Source organism: Hyperoodon ampullatus, assembly GCF_949752795.1.
Source record: "Hyperoodon ampullatus genome assembly, chromosome: 18".
NCBI lineage: Eukaryota > Metazoa > Chordata > Mammalia > Artiodactyla > Ziphiidae > Hyperoodon > Hyperoodon ampullatus.
Window position 1 is genome coordinate 17923416 of NC_136931.1, and position 24471 is coordinate 17947886.

Here is a 24471-nt window from a genome sequence, read left to right on the forward strand (position 1 = left end):
ATATTTTATACACAGCCCAGCGTCTCTAGTATAGCGTTCCACAATTTCGGAGCAAAGTTGACACCTCCTACCGCCGTTGGTTTACCCGTCTGGGCAGCACGGACTTCAAGTCCCAGCAGGCATTGCGGCCGGCACACCGGGAACTACGGGGTCCGAGAGGAAGGCTGGGAGCGACCGGTCCTTGCCCTCCCAGAAGCCCGCGGGCGGCTCAGAACGCTGTCCGTGTCATGGCCGCGGGAGCCGGGACGGCTCGCTCCGCTTCCGGCCCGGGCGTCGTGCGTGACCCGGCGGCGTCACAGTCGAAGAAGCGTCCCGGCAGGGAGGGCGCGCAGCGATCGGACGCGATGGCGGGAGGAGGCGGGAGCAGCGACAGCAGCGGGAGGGCTGCAGGCAGGCGGGCGTCCCGCAGCGGCGGGCGGGCTCGGCGGGGGCGCCACGCACCGGGGCTGGGGGGCTCCGCGGAGCGGGGCGCGGGGGAGGCGCGGCTGGAGGAGGCAGTCAACCGCTGGGTGCTCAAGTTCTACTTCCACGAGGCGCTGCGGGCCTTTCGGGGTAGCCGGTACGGGGACTTCAGGCAGATCCGGGACATCATGCAGGGTGAGGGCCGGGCCTGGGGAAGGAGGCTGGGGCTCCTGGGAAGGTGATTTGTGGGGCCCGAGTGTAGCGGCTGGGGGTCGCCGAGCCAACGATGTCTTCTCTCCCAGCTTTGCTTGTCAGGCCCTTGGGGAAGGAGCATACCGTGTCTCGGCTGCTGCGGGTTATGCAGTGTCTGTCGCGCATTGAAGAAGGGGAAAATTTAGGTATGGCTATTTTTTATGTTCTTCTCTGGGCTTCACTTATTTAGGGTTACGTTGTTTTCAAACTTACATCCTAGACTGAAGGGTTCAGGGTTAAGGTGGGCTACTATGTTTCAATCACGGTGTTTATTCTCTGGCCTTAGTTTTCTCCACTTAGTATTCTCTTGGCTGCTTTTCTGTGTTTTTTATTTCCTCCCACCTGTTTCTTGCTCGCCCCAACTTTGTTGCTATCTAAAGTGAATTATGTGAAGATGGCCATTTTTCCTCCATAGTAGAGTGTTTTTAAAGCATGAGCACTTTTTTTTTCTTTTCCTAAATTGAACTTGACAGCTGTTTAGCAAAATGATCTTTAGTTTCTGGCCGTTTGTATCTGATCCTGCCATTTGAGATACAGATGCATGTGTTAAAAAATAACTTTTTACCTGTCTTGAAAATTAGTCACTTGAAATTCATGGATTTGAATTTGTACCCTTAACATGTTTGTAAGCCTGTAGCCAGTATGTAAGCAAATTAAATGAAAATCTTACTATATCTGCATGTTTCTTTTATATATATATATATATATATATATATATATATATATATATATACACATATATATATTTGAACATAATTCTTCTGCTCTTTAGAAAATAGGTTAAAGTGAAAATTGTGCTCTTTGTCCTAGACTGTTCCTTTGATATGGAGGCTGAGCTCACACCACTGGAATCAGCTATCAATGTGCTGGAGATGATTAAAACGGAATTTACACTGACAGAGGCAGTGGTCGAATCCAGTAGAAAACTGGTCAAGGAGGCTGTAAGGCTCTATTTTAATTTTTTTTTTCTTTTACCAAAAATCAGAGGTCTTTGAGGAATCAGTGCTTATCTTTTTTGTGTGGGGTGGAGGACAAACAGGGATGGAGAGAGAGCAAGTGAGCACACTCAGAACACGTAACTCACACACATAGATGTTATTTCATCAGGTGACCCCTTCCTAGCCCAGACCTGGAAAGAACTGTTAATGGCAGGTGCTCAGCTTTTGTGATTTTGGTGGTCTCCCTTGTGGCCCTGGCAGGAGGGGCCACAGTACACAGGAAATGAGTTGGCATTGAAGAATGACATTTTGTAGGTTATTATTACCATTCAGAGCAGCATCGTGAAAGGGCTGAAAGTAACTGGCCTAGGATCTTGCCACCCTTGTTTATTATAGACCAAGGAGAATAGCTGGTGCCTTGGAAAATGTGGGACTGCTTTGAGCTCTTTCATGCAATTGCAGAAAGAGGCTTAGGGAACATTCCCCTTGAACAGACAGAATCAGAGGTGCTGAGATATCAGCCATTTCGAAAAACAGTAGCGGTAGAAGGCTGGCGCAGGCAGTGTTCTCGACAAGAAAAAAGCTTGTAGAGTGTCTAGGAATTTGGGACTGGAACTATGTCATGGCTCAGGTAGCTTCAAGTAGTGGAACTTATTTATATTTAAAACATTGAAGCAGCCATGGAAACCAGTCAGAAAAAGCTTTTTCTTCTCCCATAACCAAGGCTGGGGGTGTGGAAGCAGATGCAGAGGTGGGGACTGAAGGACAACAGCTCAGCATTGCCTTGGTGGTAAAAGTAAGGAAATTGGTAAGAAAAGATAACAGCACCTTGTAAAAGGATGGGATCTTGGGGGCAGGGTGGGGTAAGGGACAAAACCTTGTTTAGCAAAGACTTTCTGTCCCTTGGCTATGTGCTGGGTACTCAGACACCCTGTTTAAAAAAACAACAGTTAAAAAACTGTGTGTGGGGTGCAGATATTTTATTTATTCAGTTAAGGACCTTAGGCAGGAACTACTGTTGGTCTTACAAAGAATGCTTAGAAAATTCCAATTCCAAGGAGGAATGATCACAAGAATAGATTTTTAGTATAGGTAAGTCAGGTTTGTGTTGGAGGTAAAATGCCAGAAAAGACATATTAGCAAGGGAGGAGAAATCCATGGCTACTTTCAGAATAGCTAAGGATCTTTTGGGTGGGAAGAAGTGGTACCAGTTCAGGGTAATTCTTGTAACTACCGTTAAATAGCCAGCTAATTCAGAAATGCAACTTCTTCAGAACACAAGGGGTATAGATCTGTCTTCTGGCTGCTCTTCTGGTAGAGTCTGTGGGCTTTTATCTTTCAGCTGAATATTTATTATTTAAGTTCATAGATCTCTTGTTTGGGGGCTTCATTAGGAAAAATCTATTAGTAAAATCCAGATTCCCTTAAAATAGTCAACCATTTTATGTTGACTCTCTTCTGCTTTTTCATTTTCCACCAGGTACCAGATCTCTTGTTACTTACTATATTACTGTTAACTGCTGTGTAACAAATTAGCCCCAAATTTAACAGCTTAAAACAATAAATATTATCTCTCAGTTTCCAAGAGTCAAGAAGCTGGTAGTGATTTAGCTGTGTTTCCTACTCGAGGTCTCTCATGAGATTATAGTCAAGTTGCCTGCCAGGGTTGCAGTCATCTCAAGACTCAACCAGGACTGATGGGTCTGCTTTCATGCTCTCTCACATGGATGTTAGCAGGACTCACTTCCTCGCTGGCTGTTGGCTGGAGACTTCAGCTCCTCGCCTCTCCATAGGGCTACTTACAACGAGGTAGCTTGCTTCTCCTAGAGGATCCCAGAGAACAAGAGCCCAAGACAGAAAGCTGTAGTCTTTTATAAACTAATCTCAGAAGTGACATATCACTTCTGCCATATGCTCTTCGCCACACAGACCTGACCAGCTGGAATTTGTGGGTGGAATGGCACTATGCAGGAGGTGGGTATCATTGGGAGCCATCTTAGAGGCTGGCTACCGTAGTTACCTTGATATCCAAGTTATTAAATGATACCGTATCACATGTCTCTTTGATTTATTTTTTTAATTTCTCATTTAGTCATAGAATTTGTTACCTTGGAATGCCTAGGCTCATTGAAGCTTTTTGATGCATTTTTAAGATCTCTAAAGTATCACAGCAATTTATCTTAAAGTTTATTAAATTTTAAAAAAAGTTTATCAAATAAGTTGTTTGTTAAGTTAGAGCTTCTCAATGTATGATCCAGGGATCTTTGCAGGTCTTTGGGACCCTTTCAGGGGTCAAAACTATCTTTATAATAATGCCAAAATGTTAGTTGAGGTTTTCAGTGCACTGACATTTACACTGATGATGCAAAAACAGTGATGGGTAAAATTTCTGGTGCCTTAGCGTGACCGTGACCAAGGCAGTGGTAAATTGTACTGGTAGTCATTGTATTCTTCATTGCCACATGCTTGCAGTTTAAAAAATAAAAAACAGCCAGTTTCAATTAAGAATGTCTTTGATGAAGCAGTAAAAATTACTAATTTTATTAAGTCTTGAGCAGACGTTTTTCCAGTATTTAGTCTGACAATATAGGATGTTTTTCCGTAGCATTTCTGCTGCATACCAAAACATGATGGTTTTCTTCCGGATAAGTACTTGTGTGATTGAGTTGCATGCTGCTGATCTAGCTGCTTTTGTAATGGAATACCATTTTTACTTGAAATAACTGACAAACTTTGGTTATTTAGATGTGGTAATCTGGCAGCCACTTCAAGGAAAACAAGTGACAGTATTTGTTGGCAGAGGTAAAATTCAAGCTTTCAGGTGAAAATTAGAATTTTGGAAAACTTATATTCATGTGCTTGGTAGCTTCCCAATATTCAGACTTTTCTGATATGATTGATGGTGATATTAACAACTGTGATTTAAAAAAGATTTTTAATGTATCAACATTTGGAAGATCATGACTCAGTAAACCAGTAATTTCCAAATGATCGATGAATTGTATTGCAAAATCATTCATGGGTAGCAGATCCATTAAAAGTGCAAGACAGACTAACAGATTTTAATGTAATAACAACGAAGAGTTCACTTGCCAAAGTTTGGTGTAGAGTCAAAGAAGAATGTCCACATTTTCTGAAAGAGCTATTAAAATACTACTCCCTTTTCCAACTTTATATCTGTGTGAGGCCAGATTTTTTAATATATTTCAACCAAAACAACATATCACAACAGAAGAAATGCAGAAGCAGATATGAGAATACCATCTTTCTTCTGTTAAACCAGATATTAAGGAGATTTGGAAAAAATGTAAAACAATGCCACCCTTCTCATTAAACTTTTGTCTTATTAAGTAAGTAATTTTTCATAAAGATATGTTATTTATGTTAACCTGTAATGAGTTTGTTATTTTTTAATGAATTAATAAATATTTTAAATTTTTCTCAGTTTTATATTTCTAATACAGTGAATGCAATGGATATAACCCACATAAACAAAAGCTCTTTGGGGTCCTCATTAACAGTTTACAGTATAAAGAAAGAATCCTGAGACCAAAAAGTTTGAGAATTGCTTCTGTAAGCTGATAATAATATTGAGACTACGTTGGTTTTCTTTTCATAACTAAAAGATGCCTCAGATTTCTGTGAACAGGAGAGAGTAACATATATGGCATGTTCTTGGGAAGCATTTAGGTGTTGCTTTTGCTGTGTACCTTTGGTAATAGCACCTTGATTTTCTTTGAGGACCTTACCACATTTGAGGGGCTGGTGCATCAGACACAATGTCTTGAAATTTTAATTCTTGAAACAAAAAGCTTTGTCAAGGCTTTTTGAGCATCTGTGCTTCCCATGACAGCCTGGTTTCTTTGGTGAGTTTGCTTTTTTAGCCTTCCTTTACTTCTGTGAGTTTGGTTTTCTCTTCTTATGTCCTTTCTGGCCTTGCCTCCAACATAAACCTGTCTCACCTATATTGAAAATCTGTGCTTGGAATTTCCTTTTTGTTTAAGTTAGCCAGAGACCATTGCTATTGCTTAGATGGTAAGAACCTTAACAGCAACATAAGAGAAGAAATTATACTTATTTCAAAAACTTTCAAGTTTTCAAAAAGCAAAGTTTGATCTCTTAAAAAACAAAAACAAATGAAAAAACTTCCCAGGAAATTAATGCATAGTTTTAAAAAAGCTCATAGTACAAACTTCGGAGGCAGACTTTCAATTAAGATTTTGAAAGCATTCACATTTCCTTTCTTGTTTCACAAATTAAACATAGTAGGAGAGCTGTGTTCCAGTTCTGGGAAAGATAGATAAGCATATTCTTCTTTCTTTTATTTATTTATTTATTTGGCCACACCATGTGGCATGTGGGATCTTAGTTCCCTGACCAGGGATCAAACCTGTGCCCCCTGCAGTGGAAGCACAGTCTTAACCATTGGACACAGGGAAGCCCTTCTTCTGTCTTTCTTAATGCAAGTATAAATCCTGGACAGAATGAATGGAGAACTCAGAAATGTAAAGGGTAGTAAGCTAATGGAGAAGACCAGAATATGAAGGTCCACCAAACTGGTGATGAGTAGATTACCAATTTTTCCCTTCCCAGCATCACCAGGCCTGGACTTGAAGGATCCTGAAACCTGGAAGTGCACCCCAGGTGTGAATAGAAAGAACTCCAAGAGAGGCTTTCTCTGGTCTGAAGAGCAGGAAAGGGGATCTGCTAAGGATCAGAGAGGGTGGAAGAAATCTCTTTTTTTTTTTTTTCTTCCCCTTTTTCCCCTTCTCTATCCTAGCACCCAGGCAATACTACACTGGTAGCAGCAGTGACCCAGTGATGACACTGGCAGGAGGGCAGGCACCTAAACCTAAAGGAAGAGAAGAACCCTTTCTCTTTAGCAGTGGAGCTGTGATTCCCTGAACTTGAAATGGATTCCATTCCTTTCTTTTTTTACTGTCTATCCTGATGCTTAGTCCTGGATGCAGATGCAGTTAGTGTGTGGCAGAATAGGGAAACTAAAGCCCCAGGAATGCAAGGCTGGTTCAGTGTTTGAAAATCAGTGAATGTAATTTACCCTGTTGGTCCAAAGGAAAAACCATATGGTCATATCAATTGAAGCAAAAAAGCGTTTGACAAGATTCAACATTAGTTCATTGTAAAAACACTCAGCAGCACACCAGGAATAGAAGGGAACTTCCTCAACCTGATAAAAGGCATCTACAAAAAAAACTACAGGTAACATCATAGTTAATGGTGAAAAATGGAATGCTTTGACCTTAAGATCCAAAATAAGACAAAGGTGTCCGTTCTCACCACTTCCACTCTACGTCATACTAGAAGACCTAGCCAATGCAGTAAGTCAAGAAAAAGAAATAAAAGGCAACAAATTGGAAAAGAAGGAATAAAATTATCCCTTTTTCCAGATGACATGGCTATCCATATAGAAAATTCCATGGAATATACCCAAAAAGCTATAATAAGTAAGTTTAGCCAGACTGCAGGATATAAGATCAACACATAAAATCAATTATATTTTCATATGCTAGCAGTGAAATGAAATGAAAATCTTCAGTGAAATTACCAAAACAGTTATTTACAATAGCTCCAAAAAAGAAAAGAAAAATATATATAAGTCTAACAAAACATGTGTAAGATCTGTATGTGGAAAAAAACAAAATGCTGATGAAGAAATCACAACCTATTAAATGGAAAGACATACCCTGTTCATGGATTGGAAGACCTAATATAGTTAAGATGTCAGTTCTCTCCAATTAATCTATGGATTTAATATAATTCTAATCACAATCTCAGCAGGATTTTCTGTAGATACTGATTCTAAAAGACATATGGTAAGGTTAAAAAAAAGACTAAAATAACGAAAACAATTTTGTAAAAGAAGAATGAAGCTGGAGGACTCACTACCCAATTTTAAGAATTACTATAAAGCTACAGTACTCATGACTGTAGATATATAGATTCGTGGAACAGAAGAAAGAGTCCAGAAATAGACCCACACAAATATAACTGATCAATTTTTAACAAAAAATATGAACGCATTTCAATGAAAAAAGATATTCAATGGAAAAAGGATAGTCTTCAACAACTGGAATTAAAACAATTGGATGTCCCTATGCAAAAAATAAATGAACCTTGACCTAAAACTCATACCAATATTGATTCAAAGTGGATCATAATCTGAATGTAAAATGTGAAGCTATAAAACTTTTAGAAGAAAACATGAAAAAAAAATCTTCATGTCCTGGACTTAGGCAAAAAGGTTTTACATGTGACACTAAAAAGCAAGATCTACAAGAGCATAAAGTGGACTTCATCAAAATTAAAACTTTTGTTCTGAGAAAAACACTTCAGAGAATGAACTCTCAAAATGAACAAGAAAACAAACACCCTATTTTAAAAAAACAACCAAAGAGAATACACAGATGGCAAATAAGCACATGAAAAGATGCTCATCATTTAGCCAACAGGGAAATACAAATTAAAACCACAGAGAATACTGGGACATACCTATGAGAGTGGCTAAACTTTAAAGACTACTAACACTAACAAGTGCTAGTGTGAATGTGGAGCAACTGGAACCCTCATACATTGCTGATGGGGTGCAGAATGGTATAGCCATTCAAGAAAACAGTTTGGCCATTTCTTATAAACATGCATTTTCCAAATGACCCAGCAGTCCCACCCCTGGGTATTTACCTTAGAGAAATGAAGTTATGGTCACAACAAAACTGGTACATAAATGTTTTAACACCTCTATTCATAATCACCAGAACTGCAGACCACCCAACTGTTTTTCCAGTGGGTGAGTGGATAAACAAACTGGTACATCCATACAACAGAACACTGCTTCATCAATAAGATAGCAGGAACTACTGATAATGCAACAATACAGATAGATCTCCAGGACATTATACTGAGGGAAAGAAGCCAAACTCAAGGCTACATCCTTTAAAAATTAAGCTGTGTGATTTCATATATACTGTATGATTCCATTTATATGACATTCTGAAGAGATGAAACAGTGAAAAGATCAGGGGTTATGGATGGGGAGGAGGTGACTACAGAGTGCAGCACAAGGGAGGTTTATTGGATCCATGGTTTTTGGTATCATTGTGGTGGTTACAGAAGTTGATACATGTGTTAGAACAGTATGCCAAAAAAGAGTTAATTTTACTTTATGCAAGTTAAATAACTTTTTTTTTTTTTTTTTTTTTTTTTTGCGGTACATGGGCCTCTCACTGTTGTGGCCTCTCCCGTTGTGGAGCACAGGCTCCGGACGCGCAGGCTCAGCAGCCATGGCTCACGGGCCCAGCCGCTCCGCGGCATGTGGGATCCTCCCAGACCGGGGCACGAACCCGTGTCCCCTGCATCGGCAGGCAGACTTTCAACCACTGCGCCACCAGGGAAGCCCTAAATAACATTTTAAAACATAATAGGACCTGGGACTTCCCTGGCGGTCCAGTGGTTAAGACTGCCTTCCAATGCGGGAGGTGTGGGTTTGATCCCTGGTTGGGGACCTAAGATTCCAGTGCCTCGTGGCCAAAGAACCAAAACATAAAACAGAAGCAATATAGTAACAAATTCAATAAAGACTTTAAAAATGGTCCACATCAAAAAAAATCTTTAAAAAAAAACAACGTAATAGGACCTAAACGATTTATAAAAAGTAAAACCTTTGTATGCTTCAAGAAAGTAAGTATAGTCTTAGTATAGTTTTTCTGCTGAAAATGATGTAAAAGTGAATATGATGATCTGATTAAAATGAAAAGACTTACTTACTTTGTTCCCTCCCTGGCAGTAGGAACTTAGTGTTGTGCCTGCTCTTCAGAAGCGTTTGACACCAGTTTCATTTGCCCTGTATGGCTATGTTCAGCATGTGGAGGACAGAAGCACCAGAGAGTTGTACTTTCTGAATTCCCTTGCTAGTCCTCCTTCTCTTGGTCTGTATGTTTCTCCTTAAATTCTTCCCTGTGAAGACTGAAAATATCTATGGACCAGTTTTCCTTCCCTTTTTCGTGTGTGAGATATGTTTCTTTGAGACTGGATTTAAGGTAGCTACCTTATCCTGTTAGATAACTCCAGGTGGTCCCAATTTTTCCTCGCTTTTCTAATTTTTAAAAAAAGTGCACATGTTTTTTAAATATCCTTTTTAATTTTCAATCACTGTTATTTGCCCTCTACATATATTCTCTTGGGGTGTCTTGACCAAAGGATTCTCCTTCTTCTCTGTGGCTGATGAGACCTTCTCATCCTACCTGAAACTTTGTCCTTTCTTTGCTGCTTGTGGCTGAGCTGGGTTTGTTTGTCTCAGCAATTCCCTGAACACTTTAACTGGAGTTGGCCCGCTGGGGTTTACAGTATGAGAGGCTGTGCTGGTTCTCAGCGAACTGGCCTCAGGCCTTTCCTGAATGGAACTAGCAGAACTCTGTGGTCAGCAAATTATTCACCTCCTCCCCACCCCCCACAGTATCTCCTCCTCTCATTCCCCCCATTACATCAAAGCTTTTGCATCCAAAAAGAACAAAACCAATTGTTCTGGGGACCTGGGATGACTCCTGTCCATTTTGCCTTTCCTTAGGAGGCCCTATTCAGATTGGGTAAATGGTCTGTAATCCAGGAGATCAGATTTTGCTTTATCAGCTATTTTTTTTAATCCAATATAATGTTGAAAATCTACTATCTTACACACTGAAAGAGAGCATACGGTTGTTCATACGCTTGAATAATAATTGTTAGTTTTTAAATACAGGAATTTGATAGATGTGAAAAAGTTCTTGGGTATGTAAGACTCAGTTTTACTTTTTAGTTGAGCTTATTTTGATATTTGATATTCTAATTATACCTTTCATTATTACAACAGTTTAAAAAAAAGTCTTTTTCCCCCTTTTGTAGGCAGTCATTATTTGTATCAAAAACAAAGAATTTGAAAAGGCTTCAAAAATTTTGAAAAAACATATGTCCAAGGACCCCACAACTCAGGTAAATTTGATATATTTTTGCTCCCGTGACCTAAATCCAGTTCATTGCCTTTTGTGGGGAAACAGGGAAAGGGTTCTCTGTCAGGAATGTTATCTAAATATTCGCCTTTAAATATTCAGCACCTTGAGCATGTTGCCTTTTATATCCCGGATAACTTACTGTTCGAATGGCTTTTCAAAAATTTGTTTGAAAAATTTACATAAATCATTTACTTGCCCATTACTGTCAGGTTTTTGACAGAACTTTAGTGATCAGCACTGGTATTAACACTTCTGACTTTACATAAACGTTGATCCTGCAGACTTGAGAATCTGCCTTGGTGAGGACTTAACTCTTCTATTTTCTGGTGTCAAAAGCTCTGTTGGTACCCTGCTCTTATTTTTTTTCCTTTATAAATATAAATTTTCAGTTTTTGAAAGGGTAATACATATATGTAATACAACATTAGAAAGGTACAACAAAAGAGCTTAGTGAAAATTCTCTCACGTCTGACTCAGCCATCTCGTTCCTCTCCTTAGAGGCAACCAATGTTTTTTTCTTTTATTCTTAACAGAGATATTCTGTGCATATGCAAGCAAATAAGTATGCATGTGTGTATATATACAGACGTACACATATATCCATATTTCCTGTTCTTCCCATATACATATGTGAGCATATTCTACACACTAATTTGAGCATTTTGTAAATTGCTTTTTTCCCTTAATATATCTTGGAGATCTTTTTATTTTAGTACATAGGGAGCTTTTCATCCTTTTTGGTTTTCTTTTTTTGGAAGTTTAAAAATCTTTATGTAAAAGTATAAAGGTACTTTAGATCCTAAGTTCTTCATCCTTTTTTTTTTATAGCTACATAGTAACCTACTGTGGCTGATCAGTAATTTTTTGACTTGTTCTACATTGTGGTAGGCTTCCCTTCTTATATGTGTACCAGTGATATTCATTGACAGCATTGTGAAAGTTCTGATAGCGTTGTTTTAACTCATCATCATTGAATTTTTACTGGAGTTTTTCTTTCTCACATTGCAAAAATTGGTCCTTTGTGTAGAAGCTGAGAAATGATCTCCTGAACATTATCCGTGAAAAGAACTTGGCCCACCCTGTTATCCAGAACTTTTCCTACGAAACCTTCCAGCAGAAGATGCTGCGCTTCCTGGAGAGTCACCTGGATGATGCAGAGCCCTACCTCCTCACGGTGGGGCTTGGCCTTCTCTTCCCATAACTGTGATGTAGCCTGGAGGATGTGTAGGCAATTAGAAAAGGACAGCTCTTTTTTAAAGTGAAAAGAGTAAATGTGTGGAAAAAACTGAATTATATGTGCTATCTTTCTTAATTAAATGCCTTAAATATTCAGAAGCAGAGATCCTGGCAGAGGCAAATGCAACATTCCTGGTTTCCCTCACCTCCCATTTTTACTTCCTCTATGTGGGATTCATCTTTGTGGTTAAAGTAGGAGAACATTCAATTACAACTGATGGTGGTTCCCAAAGGAGAAAAAAAAAAAAAGATGATTTGACTTTTGCATATGACCCCAAAGGTCTATTAGGTACTCAGAAACTAAATTAGGGATGAGATTGGAAGGATAGAAGAGGAGATACAAAGTAAAATCATTTAAGTATTTGTTGTCCAAAATAACCTTTTGGAATTCTTGCAACGTCAAGATGCTTTTAGCACCACTCAGATTGAGTTCTCCTTTCGTATAGAAAACTGTGAGCCATTTTTTGAGGGAGGGAAGGGAGGAAGAAATTTGAGATAATTCTTGTAAGTTCTCTCCCTTTTTATGTCCTCCTCTAGTCTATGCCTAAATTGGGTTTGTAAGTGAACATGCTTGCATATTGAGTACGTTCATGGTGAAAGAAGCAGAGTTAATGAAATTCTGTGACTTCCTCTTCCTGATGACATCTTTCCTTTCCCAGATGGCCAAAAAGGCTTTGAAATCTGAGTCTTCCTCCTCAACCACAGTGAAGGAAAATAAACAGCCGGCACCAGAGCCTGTGGAAAAGCCAGTCAGAGAACCTGCCAGGTGAGAGAGATGCCCTTTTGTGATGTTGGCTGAAACACTGGGGTGATGTGTGGGAAGCATAGTTGTCTTCTTCGAGCAGGATCAGTGGTTTGACCTTTTAACGTGTTACTGGGTTACTCGTAGAAGGCACTGTGGGATTTACAGAGCACATCCTGGGAAGACGGGAATATTGAAAATGGGATGTCACATCCTTGGCAGAAGTTCCTGACTGGCTATTCCTCAAAGGTTCTTTTCTTCTGTTTCTCTCTCCTTGCCTCACCTGTATCTACTCAGTACTTCCCTGTTGATACCTCATCTCTTAATGCAGTGCTCAAACTTGTGAATCAGATTCCCAGGACCAGTTAACAAAGCAGAGGTCACACGTTTAGATGTCTTTGGGGGCCCAGTAGGAGATGTAAAGGAGCAAAGTGGGTCTAGGATAATACAGTTGAGAGCACGGGACTGGGACACAGAGAGGGCATGCTTTCCAGCTTCGTGTGATTGTTGCTATGTGTGATGTCCAAAGATGTCCAAACTTCAGTTCAAATTTTTATGTGAGACGTCCAAAAATTTTTTTTGAGATTTCCCAATTTTTGAATGTTGCCGGTTAGTCCAATTAAAAAAAAAAAAAAAAAAAAAGGGGCTTCCCTGGTGGCACAGTGGTTGAGAGTCCGCCTGCCGATGCAGGGGACACAGGTTCGTGCCCCAGTCCAGGAAGATCCCACATGCCGAGGAACGGCTGGGCCCGTAAGCCACGGCCGCTGAGCCTGCACATCCGGAGCCTGTGCTCTGCAACAGGAGAGGCCACAACAGTGACAGGCCCGCATACAGAAAAAAAAAAAAAAAAAAAAAAACTTGAATAGCTTAGACAAGACACATCTGCCAGCTGGGTTTGGCCTGCAGGCTGCCAGTTTGCCCTCTCCTAACAGTTTTTACTTAAAACATCCAAATGATAGATGAACTTTACTTTGAAAAGGCAGTTTCTCATTGTTCCAAGACTGTGTGGCACTCTTCTCACTCTGAGAATTCTCAAGATCCCATTTATAAGTGTAGTGTAGGAGAAAGAGAGCAGAATGGAGACCAGTCTTTTACTTCTCTCACATGAGGGTTGGACTAGGACAGCTGGAAGAAGAGTTTAGACTTCAAGGTGAGATTGCTGGATTATCAGTTGGTTGTCCAGATGGACTTGTAGTTGTTAGGCACTACCCAGAGTTCTTGCATTGTGGAAAGCACCGCTTTAGTCCATGCAGACTAATGGGTTAGATGGCACACAGGCTGAAGAGGTCTCTGGAGGGGGGAGTATCATTGGCCCTAGTTCCTTTAGGGTTCTCTTACTTGAAGTTTAAGCTCCATAGTTCAACTTACATATCATATTTAAAGCCTCTGCTTAACACTTATAAATGTAAGCTTTTATAAATAAAGCTTGTATCACACACCCTCTCTTGTTTTTTTTTTTAATGAGTTCTCAACGTGAGGAGTTTCTAATTTGAAGCTTCCCACTTGAAAAAGTTGTGGCTGCTTGGACAAGCATCCACAATGGTGAAACTGATCTCTGTTATGTTTGCATTATTTGTAGGCAGCTACAGAACACTCCAACCACCATTGGAATTATGGCTCTGAAAGCAGCTTTCAAGACTCTGTCCAGTGCACAAGATTCTGAGGCAGCCTTCTCAAAACTGGACCAGAAAGATATGGTATTTCCTAACAAAGTGTGCCCACCATCACCAGCCCTCAAAAACAAGAGACCGAGAAAAGATGAAAACGAAAGTTCAGCCCCTGCTGAGGGTGAGGGTGGCTCTGAACTGCAGCCCAAGAACAAGCGCATGACAATAAGCAGATTGGTTTTGGAAGAGGACAGCCAGAGCACTGAGCCGAGCACAGGCCTCGACTCCTCCCAGGAAGTCATTCCTGCTTCACCATCCAAGCCCACCATCCTCAACCAACCCCTCCCTGGGGAGAAGAATCCCAAGTATGAAGACCTTCTTTGTAGAAGTTTGGGGGCTGGTTGGTGGTCCTGGTTATACCTGGTATTGCTTCCGGGAATGAAGTAACTTTCAGCTAAGTTATTCACCACCAAGGCTTGCTCAGACTGCTAGAATGTGACTCAGGGTGGGGAGTGACGTCATAGCCATCCTGCCAGTTCTGATGCCCCGCATGTGGGCTTCCAGGCGTTGCACTAGGCAGGAGTGAGGGTGAAAGGGTGTCAGAGCCTCCTACTCACCGCTGCTTCCATTTTTAGCAAACTTCTGAGTGCCTTGACTACTAAATATTAGTCTTGTTTGTTAAAGGAAGTTTGTTTGAATTGGGCCACGTTATACTTTGATCCTTAAAAGAGATTTGTGAATATTTATAGTTTTGCATGTTCTGTGAGCATTTGGGACTTGGCAAATTCAGTAATTACTAATCTCTCACATTCTGCTAGGTTCTGTGGGGCAGTGGTTAGAATGCTTTCATTTTGCTCCCCATCAAGACCCCCAACCTGGCTTTCAGTTTTGCTACCCTTTGTGCCCTCTTGTGGATCTTTCCTCTAGGCAAACTGGTCTGCTTGCTCTCCCTGGAACCCTGTTTCTACTACTGTACTCTTCTTGCTGACTCTCATTCCCCACATTCGGACTATCATTTCTCCACCATTGCTTGTCAAAATCCCATCTGTCTTTCAAAGAGAAGAGAAGCTGATGTTGACTAAATACTTTCTGCGGGCCAAGCACTTTCACGTATTATCTTACTGAATATCTACACTCCTCACTCTGTGAGTGATTTACTAGCCTCACTTTATAGGTGAGGAAGGTTCAGAAAAGTTACTAACTTAACCTGAAGTCACACAGATAAAAAATGGCAAAATTGGGCTTTGGGATTTTTCATCCCAGTCAGTCTTGACACAAAAGCCCATGGCCTGTATACCATGTACACCAAGCTGCCTCTTAAAACTCTGCCTCCTCCATAAATTTCCCCTGGTCACCCTGCTGTAAGTGATCACCTCACTGATCTCCCAAGGTCATTGCCATCTCTACTACTGCTCTCTGTTACAGCTGTTTGGGGACCTGTGCCCTGGCATGCTTGTGCTGGGTGCCCTGTAGGGCTGTGGCATCTGATAAATGATTTATACTCGGGCACAAATCTGCACTATATGCACCACTTCTGCATTTGGAAGTGAGGGAGTCATTGGCTGGGCAGGCAGATGCAGTCAGCACACTATTACTCGCATTTGATACCTGATCTCCTCTGCCCCTCACAGCAATTCTATGAAGTATAAGTATTGCTCCCATGAACAGACAAGGAAACTGGAGACAGTGCATGATTACAGTGGTTTTATAAATGGGAGACTCTGTGAAGGTTTCAGACATACCTCTCTCATGTGTCAAGGGTATGAAGTATGATGGGTACTCTCAAGCAGAGGTGGGCAAATTATGGCCCCTTGGCTAAATCCACCTGCTGCCTGTTTTTGTAAATAAAGTTTATTGGAACACAGCCACATCCATGAATTATGTATTATCTGTGGCTGCTTTTGATGCTACCTTGAGTTGAGTAGTTGCAACAAAGACAGTAAGGCCTGCAAAGCTGAAGGTACTACTGGCCCTTTACAAAAAAAAGGGATCCTAAGACCCCGACTCTAAACGAAGCGTATGTGAGGTGCCTTGGGAGCTGCAGGGAAGAAGAACTGGGCCTGGGCGGCAGAGTTGTGGGTGGAGCAACCTTGCAGAGGAGCAAGTGTTGAGCTGGCCTTGAAGAATGAGTAGGAGGTCATCCAGCAATATTGGGAGGTCGGTTCTAGGAAACGGGAGCCTCTTGAATTACAGCATGAGAAAGCCTGGTATGAGCCGGAAAATGTCATGTAGTCTGTATGGCAGGAGAATATAGGGCACAGAGAGGATGAAGGGAGAAAAGTCTGGATGGGTAGATGGGCCAGATTTTGAGTTCCTATTATATTCTATCAGGCAGAGGTTCTCAAGAGGGGCTTCAAATCACAATTACCTATGCAGTGTTTAAAAAATATATATTCCCAGGCTCCTGTCTACTGAATTAGAAGGGACAGGAGTGTTCTTTAATCTGCTTTGCTAACTGTTCCCCAGATAAGTCTAATACACCTAATCAGAAAGCCTCTGAGCAGACACCACTGAGGGCTTTTGAACAGACACTGAGGGAAAGGAGAAGAGGAGGGTGGCTGGAGACTGCTGCCCGGTGAGCAGCCAGGACCCAGGGGAAGCTGGGCCAGTGGAATCGGAGGAGGGGAAGGCAGGATTAGGATCTACCACCTAGACGGCAGGGCCAGACGACTATATTTTTATATCCCCCACAGCACAGAACTAGTGCTTACTAGATAGTTTATTAACCAAACAAAGTAACAGTTCTTGGTTCTTGCAATTTAAGGGGCTACATGCAAAACTTCTATAAAAGGCTAGCAAAGGGTAAACATTTTAGGCTTTGTGTCTCTTGCATATTCTTCTGTTTTTTGGTTTTTTTTTTACAACCCTTTGGAAAATGTAAAAACCATTCTTAGTTCAAGGGCTATACAAATCCAGCAGCCACAGGCTGTAGTTTGCCAACCCCTCTAGACCATTAAGTTTTAACTTCACCAGTCAGGAGCGCAGTGAGCCAGGAAGTGACCCGGCTTGCCCGCACGGCCACCTAACAGTTACGACGAGGACCGAGGTCTCAGCCCCTTCCACAACATGAGAAGTTAAGAAATACCAAAATGTTTATACATGTAATAAATGCTGAGTTCAGAGGAGGAGCAGAAAGTTACCAAGTGATCTGCAAAGATTGTCTGCAGGAAGGGTGAATAGCCACTTAGGTGAAAATGATGGACCCTGAGGTTAAAATCAGTTTTTATCCCAGGACTTGGATAAGTAGATGGAAAACTTAAACTGTAATGCTGTCTGACCTTTATTTATGAATAGTAATTGACACAGCTAATATCCTGAGAAGGAAAAACCTCGTGTAATTTTTTTTTTTTTTTTTTTTTTTACTTTGTCTCAAGCAAATCAGTTATTCTTAGAAATAACCCTTTGGGGGATATGATCCAATTTAAAAATAAAGAAAAGTGAAGAGTCCATCATTTGTCCCAGCACTTAGGTAATTGCATAGAAAACTCATGCAACTCAAGGAATTTTTTTCAAGTTTATGCACTTATTAAGCAAACTGCTTTCATTACTCATTTGCAAAATACCCAGACAGCCTTAAAAATAAATTTTTTTTTATAGTGGGGAAGGAAACAGCAGTTTGTTTCTACTCTCTTGGTCAGGTTTTTTGGTGACTTTGATCTATATAAATTCTTCAAAACTTAGTTCAGATACTTCCCATGTTTGTTTTGTAAAGGATGTTATAATTCTGAGGTCAGATTTGTGCTATGTTCTGTAAGAGTGACTATATTTTCATTTATTTAATAACTTGGGTTTTGGATTATTTTTCAGGTTTGGGACTGTTTTTGGTTGCACCCAAGTACTCAAAATTTCATGTTCACAGGAATGATTCTTGTTTGCTTACTATTCTAATCTTTGATGGTATAAGTCCTTTACAGCTCTTTGATAATCTCATTATTAGTTTAGCTAGTATCTCTCCAGCTTCTGTGAGGGTGTGTGTTACTGTGCCCCGTGTTTGGAGTAGACAGATGAGGATATGGTCCCTGCTGTCAAGGTGCTTATGGTTAAGGGTATGTTGTGATAGGGTTGTGTAATAAAGTGGAAGCACTATCGTAAGGGCAGAGGAGCGGGGGCTTTTTGTATGTGTTGGGCAGTCTTCATTGAGAATTATGGCCTTGAAAGATGGGCAGGACTTCACTTGTCAAGGAGGGGAATCCCAAGGAGAGAGAACAACAAATAGAGAGGCAGGAAAGCACAGAACTTACAGGAGGAAGGAGGAGCAGAGGGCGGTGTGGGTGTTGGTGGGGACAGGAGGAACTGCTGAGAAATTGACGGGCCAGACTGCATGATCTTGATTCCCCCATATGGGCATTTAGGCTTCATCGTTTAGGCAGTGAGGAGCCATCACTGAATAGAGGAGGGATGTGGTAATTTTAGGATGATTGTTCAGGTGGCTTTGGAAGGGGAAGGGGCTAGGGGGGAGAGTCCAGTTAAGAGGCTAGTGTAATACTGGTGAAAGGTATTGGACCATGGGCTTGGACTAGGGGAATGGGGAGGGAAAGGAGAACAGTCTAGAGATAGGAATAGAGCATGTCTGTGATGGAGGGGAAAGAGTTTGCAGCTCTAGGTTAGAAGAATGCTGAAATCTGTAATAGAGTCCAAACCAAACAACCAACCAGACAAACAAACAACAGGAAAATGAACAGATCGTTGAGGGGGATGGTGATGTATCCAGTGCTGAGTTTGAGAGATGGTCCTGAAACCTGGGGAATGTTGACATGGAGAGGCCTGGCCAGGTCAAGATTTGGGAGTTGTGTGTAGATGAATCTCAAATGTGGTCACAGCAGAACAGGGAGGAATACAGAGCCATGGTAGAGCTAAGGACAGAGTATGTGATGACCTGGGATGACTTTGTTTTACACCTTGTCCTTTCGCTGATGTTCCCTCAGAGTACCCAAAGGCAAGTGGAACAACTCTAATGGGGTTGAAGAAAAAGAGACTTGGGTAGAAGAGGACGAACTGTTTCAAGTTCAGGGTAAGCCAGAAGATTCTCATTGGTCTCTCCATGACACTTGTTGAAGTGTAGGTGCATGTTACTGTCACATCAATGTTCCAGAAATTGCTTGTCTCCAAACTAGAAAAAGTTTAAATGTTCCTCATTGTGATTCATGAGGAATCAGTTTTATGTCTTTTCCAATTAAACAATGGAGACTATCAAAGCAACGCTTTATATATAAAGAAAACTCTTGGTTTGGTTTAATAAATCCTATATTTAATTGTAGTTGATGTTCTTCCTAAAGTTTTTTTTTTTTTTTTTTTTTGCGGTATGTGGGCCTCTCACTGTTGTGGCCTCTCCCGTTGCGGAGCACAGGCTCCGGACACGCAGGCTCAATGGCCATGGCTCATGGGCCAAGCCGCTCCGCGGCATGTGGGATCCTCCCAGACCGGGGCACGAACCCGTGTCCCCTGCATCGGCAGGCGGACTCTCAACCACTGCGCCACCAGGGAAGCCCTCCCTAAAGTTTTTTAATTAGAAAAGGTAGAAGTGGTCATTCCTTATATGTCTTATTTAAGTAAATAATCTCTTACCAGTTTCTATATATAAGTGTTTTTTTCTAAGATGAGAAACTTTACTTTTCCTTAATTAATATTAAACTTCATAGTATTTGCATTAGGATCTCTCCCACCACATATTTTGCACTCTGATGGAAATATATACACGCTAAACCTTAGTTTTGGAGATTCTGAAGACTTTTGTAACACAGCAGCAACAGTAATCCTTTGCCAACCTCAAAGGTTTTGCCCTTAAAAATTACCTTTCATTGGCAAAAGCATAGTTGGCAAAATCAAGATTACACAGAAAATAGGAGAAGTAACAATAAAAGTGGCATTAAATATTTTAAAAACAGGATATAAACGTTCTAGAAAACATCCACTTCTGATGCAGTCCAGATTTGTCAGTTTCAGAAATCGGCTTCTACTATATTATGAAATACTTAATAATTTAAAAATAAAGAATGTGCTCCTGTAAGTATCCCTTTTCCTGAGTCACCTTTCTTCACTCTTCAGGAAGCATTACTGGGACAGTGGCGTCTGCTGAGGCAGACACTGTACCAAGTTTCACATTTATGCAACTTTGCGTTTTCTTGTAGCTTTTTAACTGGCTCTTGTTGGCTTGAGATGGCATGTCCATTATACTTGTATACCCTCCCGTAGCCCCCTGGTCCTTTAAAATATTATCTTGGTCCCTGTTTTTGAGGCCTGATCTATTTCCATAGGATGAGAGGGTAGAGTTTGACCAGATCTCACATGGTCTGTTGGAGTGGAAAGCAATAATTATTACCCCGTTCTTTTTGTTTGAAGAATTGAGCCAGGGCTTCCCTGGTGGCACAGTGGTTGAGAATCTGCCTGCTGATGCAGGGGACACGGGTTCGAGCCCTGCTCTGGGAGGATCCCACATGCTGCGGAGCAACTAGGCCCGTGAGCCACAACTACTGAGCCTGCGCGTCTGGAGCCTGTGCTCCGCAACAAGAGAGGCCGCGATAGTGAGAGCCCGCGCACCGCGATGAAGAGTGGCCCCCACTTGCCACAACTGGAGAGGGCCCTAGCGCAGAAATGAAGACGCAACACAGCAAAAATTAAAAAAAAAAAAAAAAAAAAAAAAGAATTGAGCCAAATTTTTAAAATGTATTTATTTTATTTATTTATTTTTGGCTATGTTGGGTCTTTGTTGCTTGTGCAGGCTTTCTCTAGCTGTGGCGAGTGGGGGTTACTCTTCGTTGCAGTGCGCAGGCTTCTCATTGTGGTGGCTTCTCTTGTTGCGGAGCACAGGGTCTAGGCGCACGGGCTTCAGCAGTTGTGGCTCACGGGCTCAGTATTTGTGGCTCATGGTCTCTAGAGTGCAGGCTCAATAGTTGTGGCGCACAGTCTTAGTTGCTCCGCAGCATGTGGGATCTTCCCGGACCAGGGCTCGAACCCATGTCCCCTGCAGTGGCAGGTGGATTCTCAACCACTGCGCCACCAGGGAAGCCCCCAAATTTTACTTATATCTAACAATCAGGGATTTGGAAATTCAAAAACAGTAAAACTGTGTTATTTCAAAGCAGTAATTAACAAGGGGTTATAAAGCAGAAATTACATATATACACACACACTCAAATATGTGTGTATATATACACACATAAATACATATATATATATTACATGCACATGCATATATATATATGTATATGTATGTGTATGTATATATTAGGATTTTAAATACCACAGTTCCTCAGTAAGTTTAGAAAATGATAGTGGTTTTACTAAAGAGCCTGAAATCCATCATTAACCAACATTTATTGAATGCCTGATTGTAAAGTATTTGCTTTGTACAGATTCTCATGGACTGAAATGATTGGTATGTTGCAAGCAGAGGACAAAGCCAAATTATCCTTTAGTGATGTCCTTTCTTTTCTCAAAGTTTGTAAAATTTGAATCAAGTTTTCCCTTTGGGGACGTTCTATGTCTTTTTCTTGTGGTTTGTGCTGAGAAAGGTAAGCTCTGAAATGAGTCTACTTTTAATGTTTTCCAGCAGCACCAGATGAAGAGAGTACAACCAATGTAACAAGAAAGCAGGTAATTTTAAATTATCTTTTCTGATCTTTTCTGGTTGTGTAGGTAGAAGAGAGATAAAATAAGTACCCACATCTCACAGGCATAGACTACCCATGCACCTGGTAAAAAATTTTATTTGTGATTTTCAGATAATCCAAACTAAGTTAAATAGTTACTCTCTGGAAGGAAAATCTAGGTGGTCAGAAAGTTGACGCATTTCCTAACCATGAACAACACACGTTTAAAATTTTGAATGCAGAAATGGTTATCACTTGAGGATGAAATGGCAGGACACTGGAAATTAGGAAATGTCCAAATCCATGGTGTTAACTTATATTCTATATCATGTTTTAAAAGTATAAATCCTTCCTTTGGGTTCAGATGATTCTCCTAGGATTGAGTTTACCTCTTTACTATATGAAAATATAAATAAGTGGAAAGACAGGTTGTGATAAATCCTTTGCTTTTTTGGTTTTTTTGCAGAAGTGGACTGTAGAGGAAAGCGAGTGGATCAAGGCTGGAGTGCAGAAGTACGGGGAAGGAAACTGGGCCGCCATTTCTAAAAACTACCCATTTGTTAACCGAACAGCTGTGATGATTAAGGATCGCTGGCGGACCATGAAAAGACTTGGCATGAACTGAAACAGGCCTTCATTTCCACAGAATTCACAGGAGCATGGTTCCTAATAATAGCCCCTGGTAGTCTGCTGTTTCTTTCAGAAGCTGGGCTGGGATGAGAATCTTGGGCATCTTCCTCCCATGTGGGGGAGGTCCCAGTTCCACTTCATCACAGTTGGAGATCATGGAGCTGAGAAACAAAGCCAAGTTCACCCCATGTCCTTGACAGAGATGACAGGCACATAGCTTGTACAGTGCCAGAATACCATTAGTATTTCCCTTCTTTAGTGGTTTGCTTGAATTTAAATCCCTGGTAAATCAGTAGAACCTTCTCCTAGGAAATGGTGGAGTCTGTTAGGAGTCACTTTTGACTCCATGACCTGTTAAAACCAGCAACATGAGCATTATTTGGAGCGAACTTGTTCCAGGTAAAGCTTTGGCCTTCTGATGCACATGCAAAGGAACTTCATCTGTCATGAGCCCAGGTTGATGAGAGACCAGTCCTGGTGGAATCAGAGTCCCTTTAAAAACTGTTTAGCCAGTTGTGACATCAACTCCTAGACGTGACTGCCTTGGCATTTGCTCTATTTGCTGGGCTATGTAGGCAGGTTTAACCTCCACTTCTCACGTGGTTGAACCAGTGTGTTTTTTGGTAAAATGGTGATTGTAGATAAACTTAGCCGCTCTCCCCATCCTCTCTTCCCAATTCCCTTCTTTATGCTGGACTTTTAAAGCTTAAAAAAATCCTGATTGAGTATAAATGCCTAATTCCATTCTTTGTGAAATGGTTGCTTCCGCCTGATTCCCTAATTGTGCTGTGTTAGTGTCTTGCACTGGAATTCAACATTCCCTTCTCCTTTTGTACTGTGTTGTGCTTGCTGTCTCTCAGACATCCTTAAAGACTATCTTTTTAGGAAAAAAGAATTTCAGTAAAGTGTTTTCTGTAATTTTTTAAAAATGAGAACTAATTATTGTCCATAACTTGTAGCATTCTTCATTAAAGTCTTGCTTCTCTCAAATTTAAGTAGCTGTTTAATTGCAGCTGAAAAGATGGAGGTAGCAAAATGTTGAACAAGCTTTGCTAAACCATATTGTCCATGTTAAGAAGCTGATGTCAAACTGTATTGGATGTTCTAATCCTTGGAAGCTGTGCCATACAGAGATGTGAAAGTTTCCTCTTAATTTGTCCATTTCCTCCTATAACGTACCTCCGCGGACAAAAGAATTCCTTTTTTCTCACTTTTGAGTGAGTGAAAGGCAAGATGTAAAGAAATGCTAAAGTTTAAAAATTCATCCTGTAGTTGAAATTTGGAAACTTTGTACAGCTTTATTACCTGTTAACTACGTGTTTGGGGGTTGGGTACTGCTGTTTTTCTAGCAATTAACCCCAAATGAAACTACAGTGAGAAAGCAAGAACTTGATCTCCACTCAATCTGGTTGTAGCTACTTGTGATCTCCCTCCAAACCAAGCTTTAGGATCCAGAAGCTTTTTACCTTTACCTCTCACACTGTTAGATGGCGCTCTCTAGGTAGAAGAATGACACTGTGATACATTTAAGGGAGCAAAATATCCTAATCATGTTTCTCAAAATTTGAGAAATGCATAGATCCATTAACATTTTTTAACATAACTTCAATGCTGTCTTTATTATAATGTTATAAAATGTGTACAGACATAAAACTCTGCCTACAGTTTCTATAGAACTATACAACTTACCATGAACCGATGAGTGTTTTGCTGAATCTAAGTCACTGCTCACCACATGAGTAGTGCTAAGACTGTGGCAGTGGTGGGACTCTGGTGGGGATGCCTGTGCCACTATGTACTGAGAAATGATCCCAGTCTCTCCCACCTTCACCTTAGTGAGACTGCTGCAGAGCCACTGTTCCCCAGACTGCTGTGATATCATCTGGCCTTTGCTGGAACTGAACACAATTATGAAGTGTGTTCTTCATAACATAACACATAGCTTGTGACAGTTAAAGTATTACCACTTGGAGTCACTGTGATGCCTTCTGAAGCAATACTTGGTTAGAAGGTACTCATGCTGTTTTGTTAAGATTATGGCTGAGATAAAAACATTTAGACATTGTCAGAACT

The 24471-nt window shown here is 41.0% G+C and overlaps 1 protein-coding gene across 3 annotated transcripts; it reads left to right on the forward strand.

Moving 5' to 3' along the window:
- Window positions 1-227: 227 nt before the first annotated feature.
- Window positions 228-22521, forward strand: TERF2 (telomeric repeat binding factor 2; the record flags this gene model as incomplete). Of its 3 annotated transcripts, none has more annotated exons than XM_079723500.1 (10): window positions 228-597; window positions 705-800; window positions 1465-1595; window positions 10488-10574; window positions 11622-11768; window positions 12490-12596; window positions 14152-14544; window positions 19105-19190; window positions 21729-21772; window positions 22235-22521. In XM_079723500.1, the coding sequence occupies 10 exons, from the start codon at window positions 228-230 to the stop codon at window positions 22391-22393; spliced, it is 1620 nt and encodes a 539-aa protein (XP_079579626.1). In that variant the 3' UTR covers window positions 22394-22521. The 3 variants fall into 3 exon arrangements, with proteins under 3 accessions (XP_079579626.1, XP_079579627.1, XP_079579628.1); XM_079723501.1 differs by having other exon boundaries at window positions 21732-21772; XM_079723502.1 differs by lacking the exons at window positions 21729-21772; window positions 22235-22521 and having other exon boundaries at window positions 14152-14360; window positions 19105-20016.
- Window positions 22522-24471: the final 1950 nt, after the last annotated feature.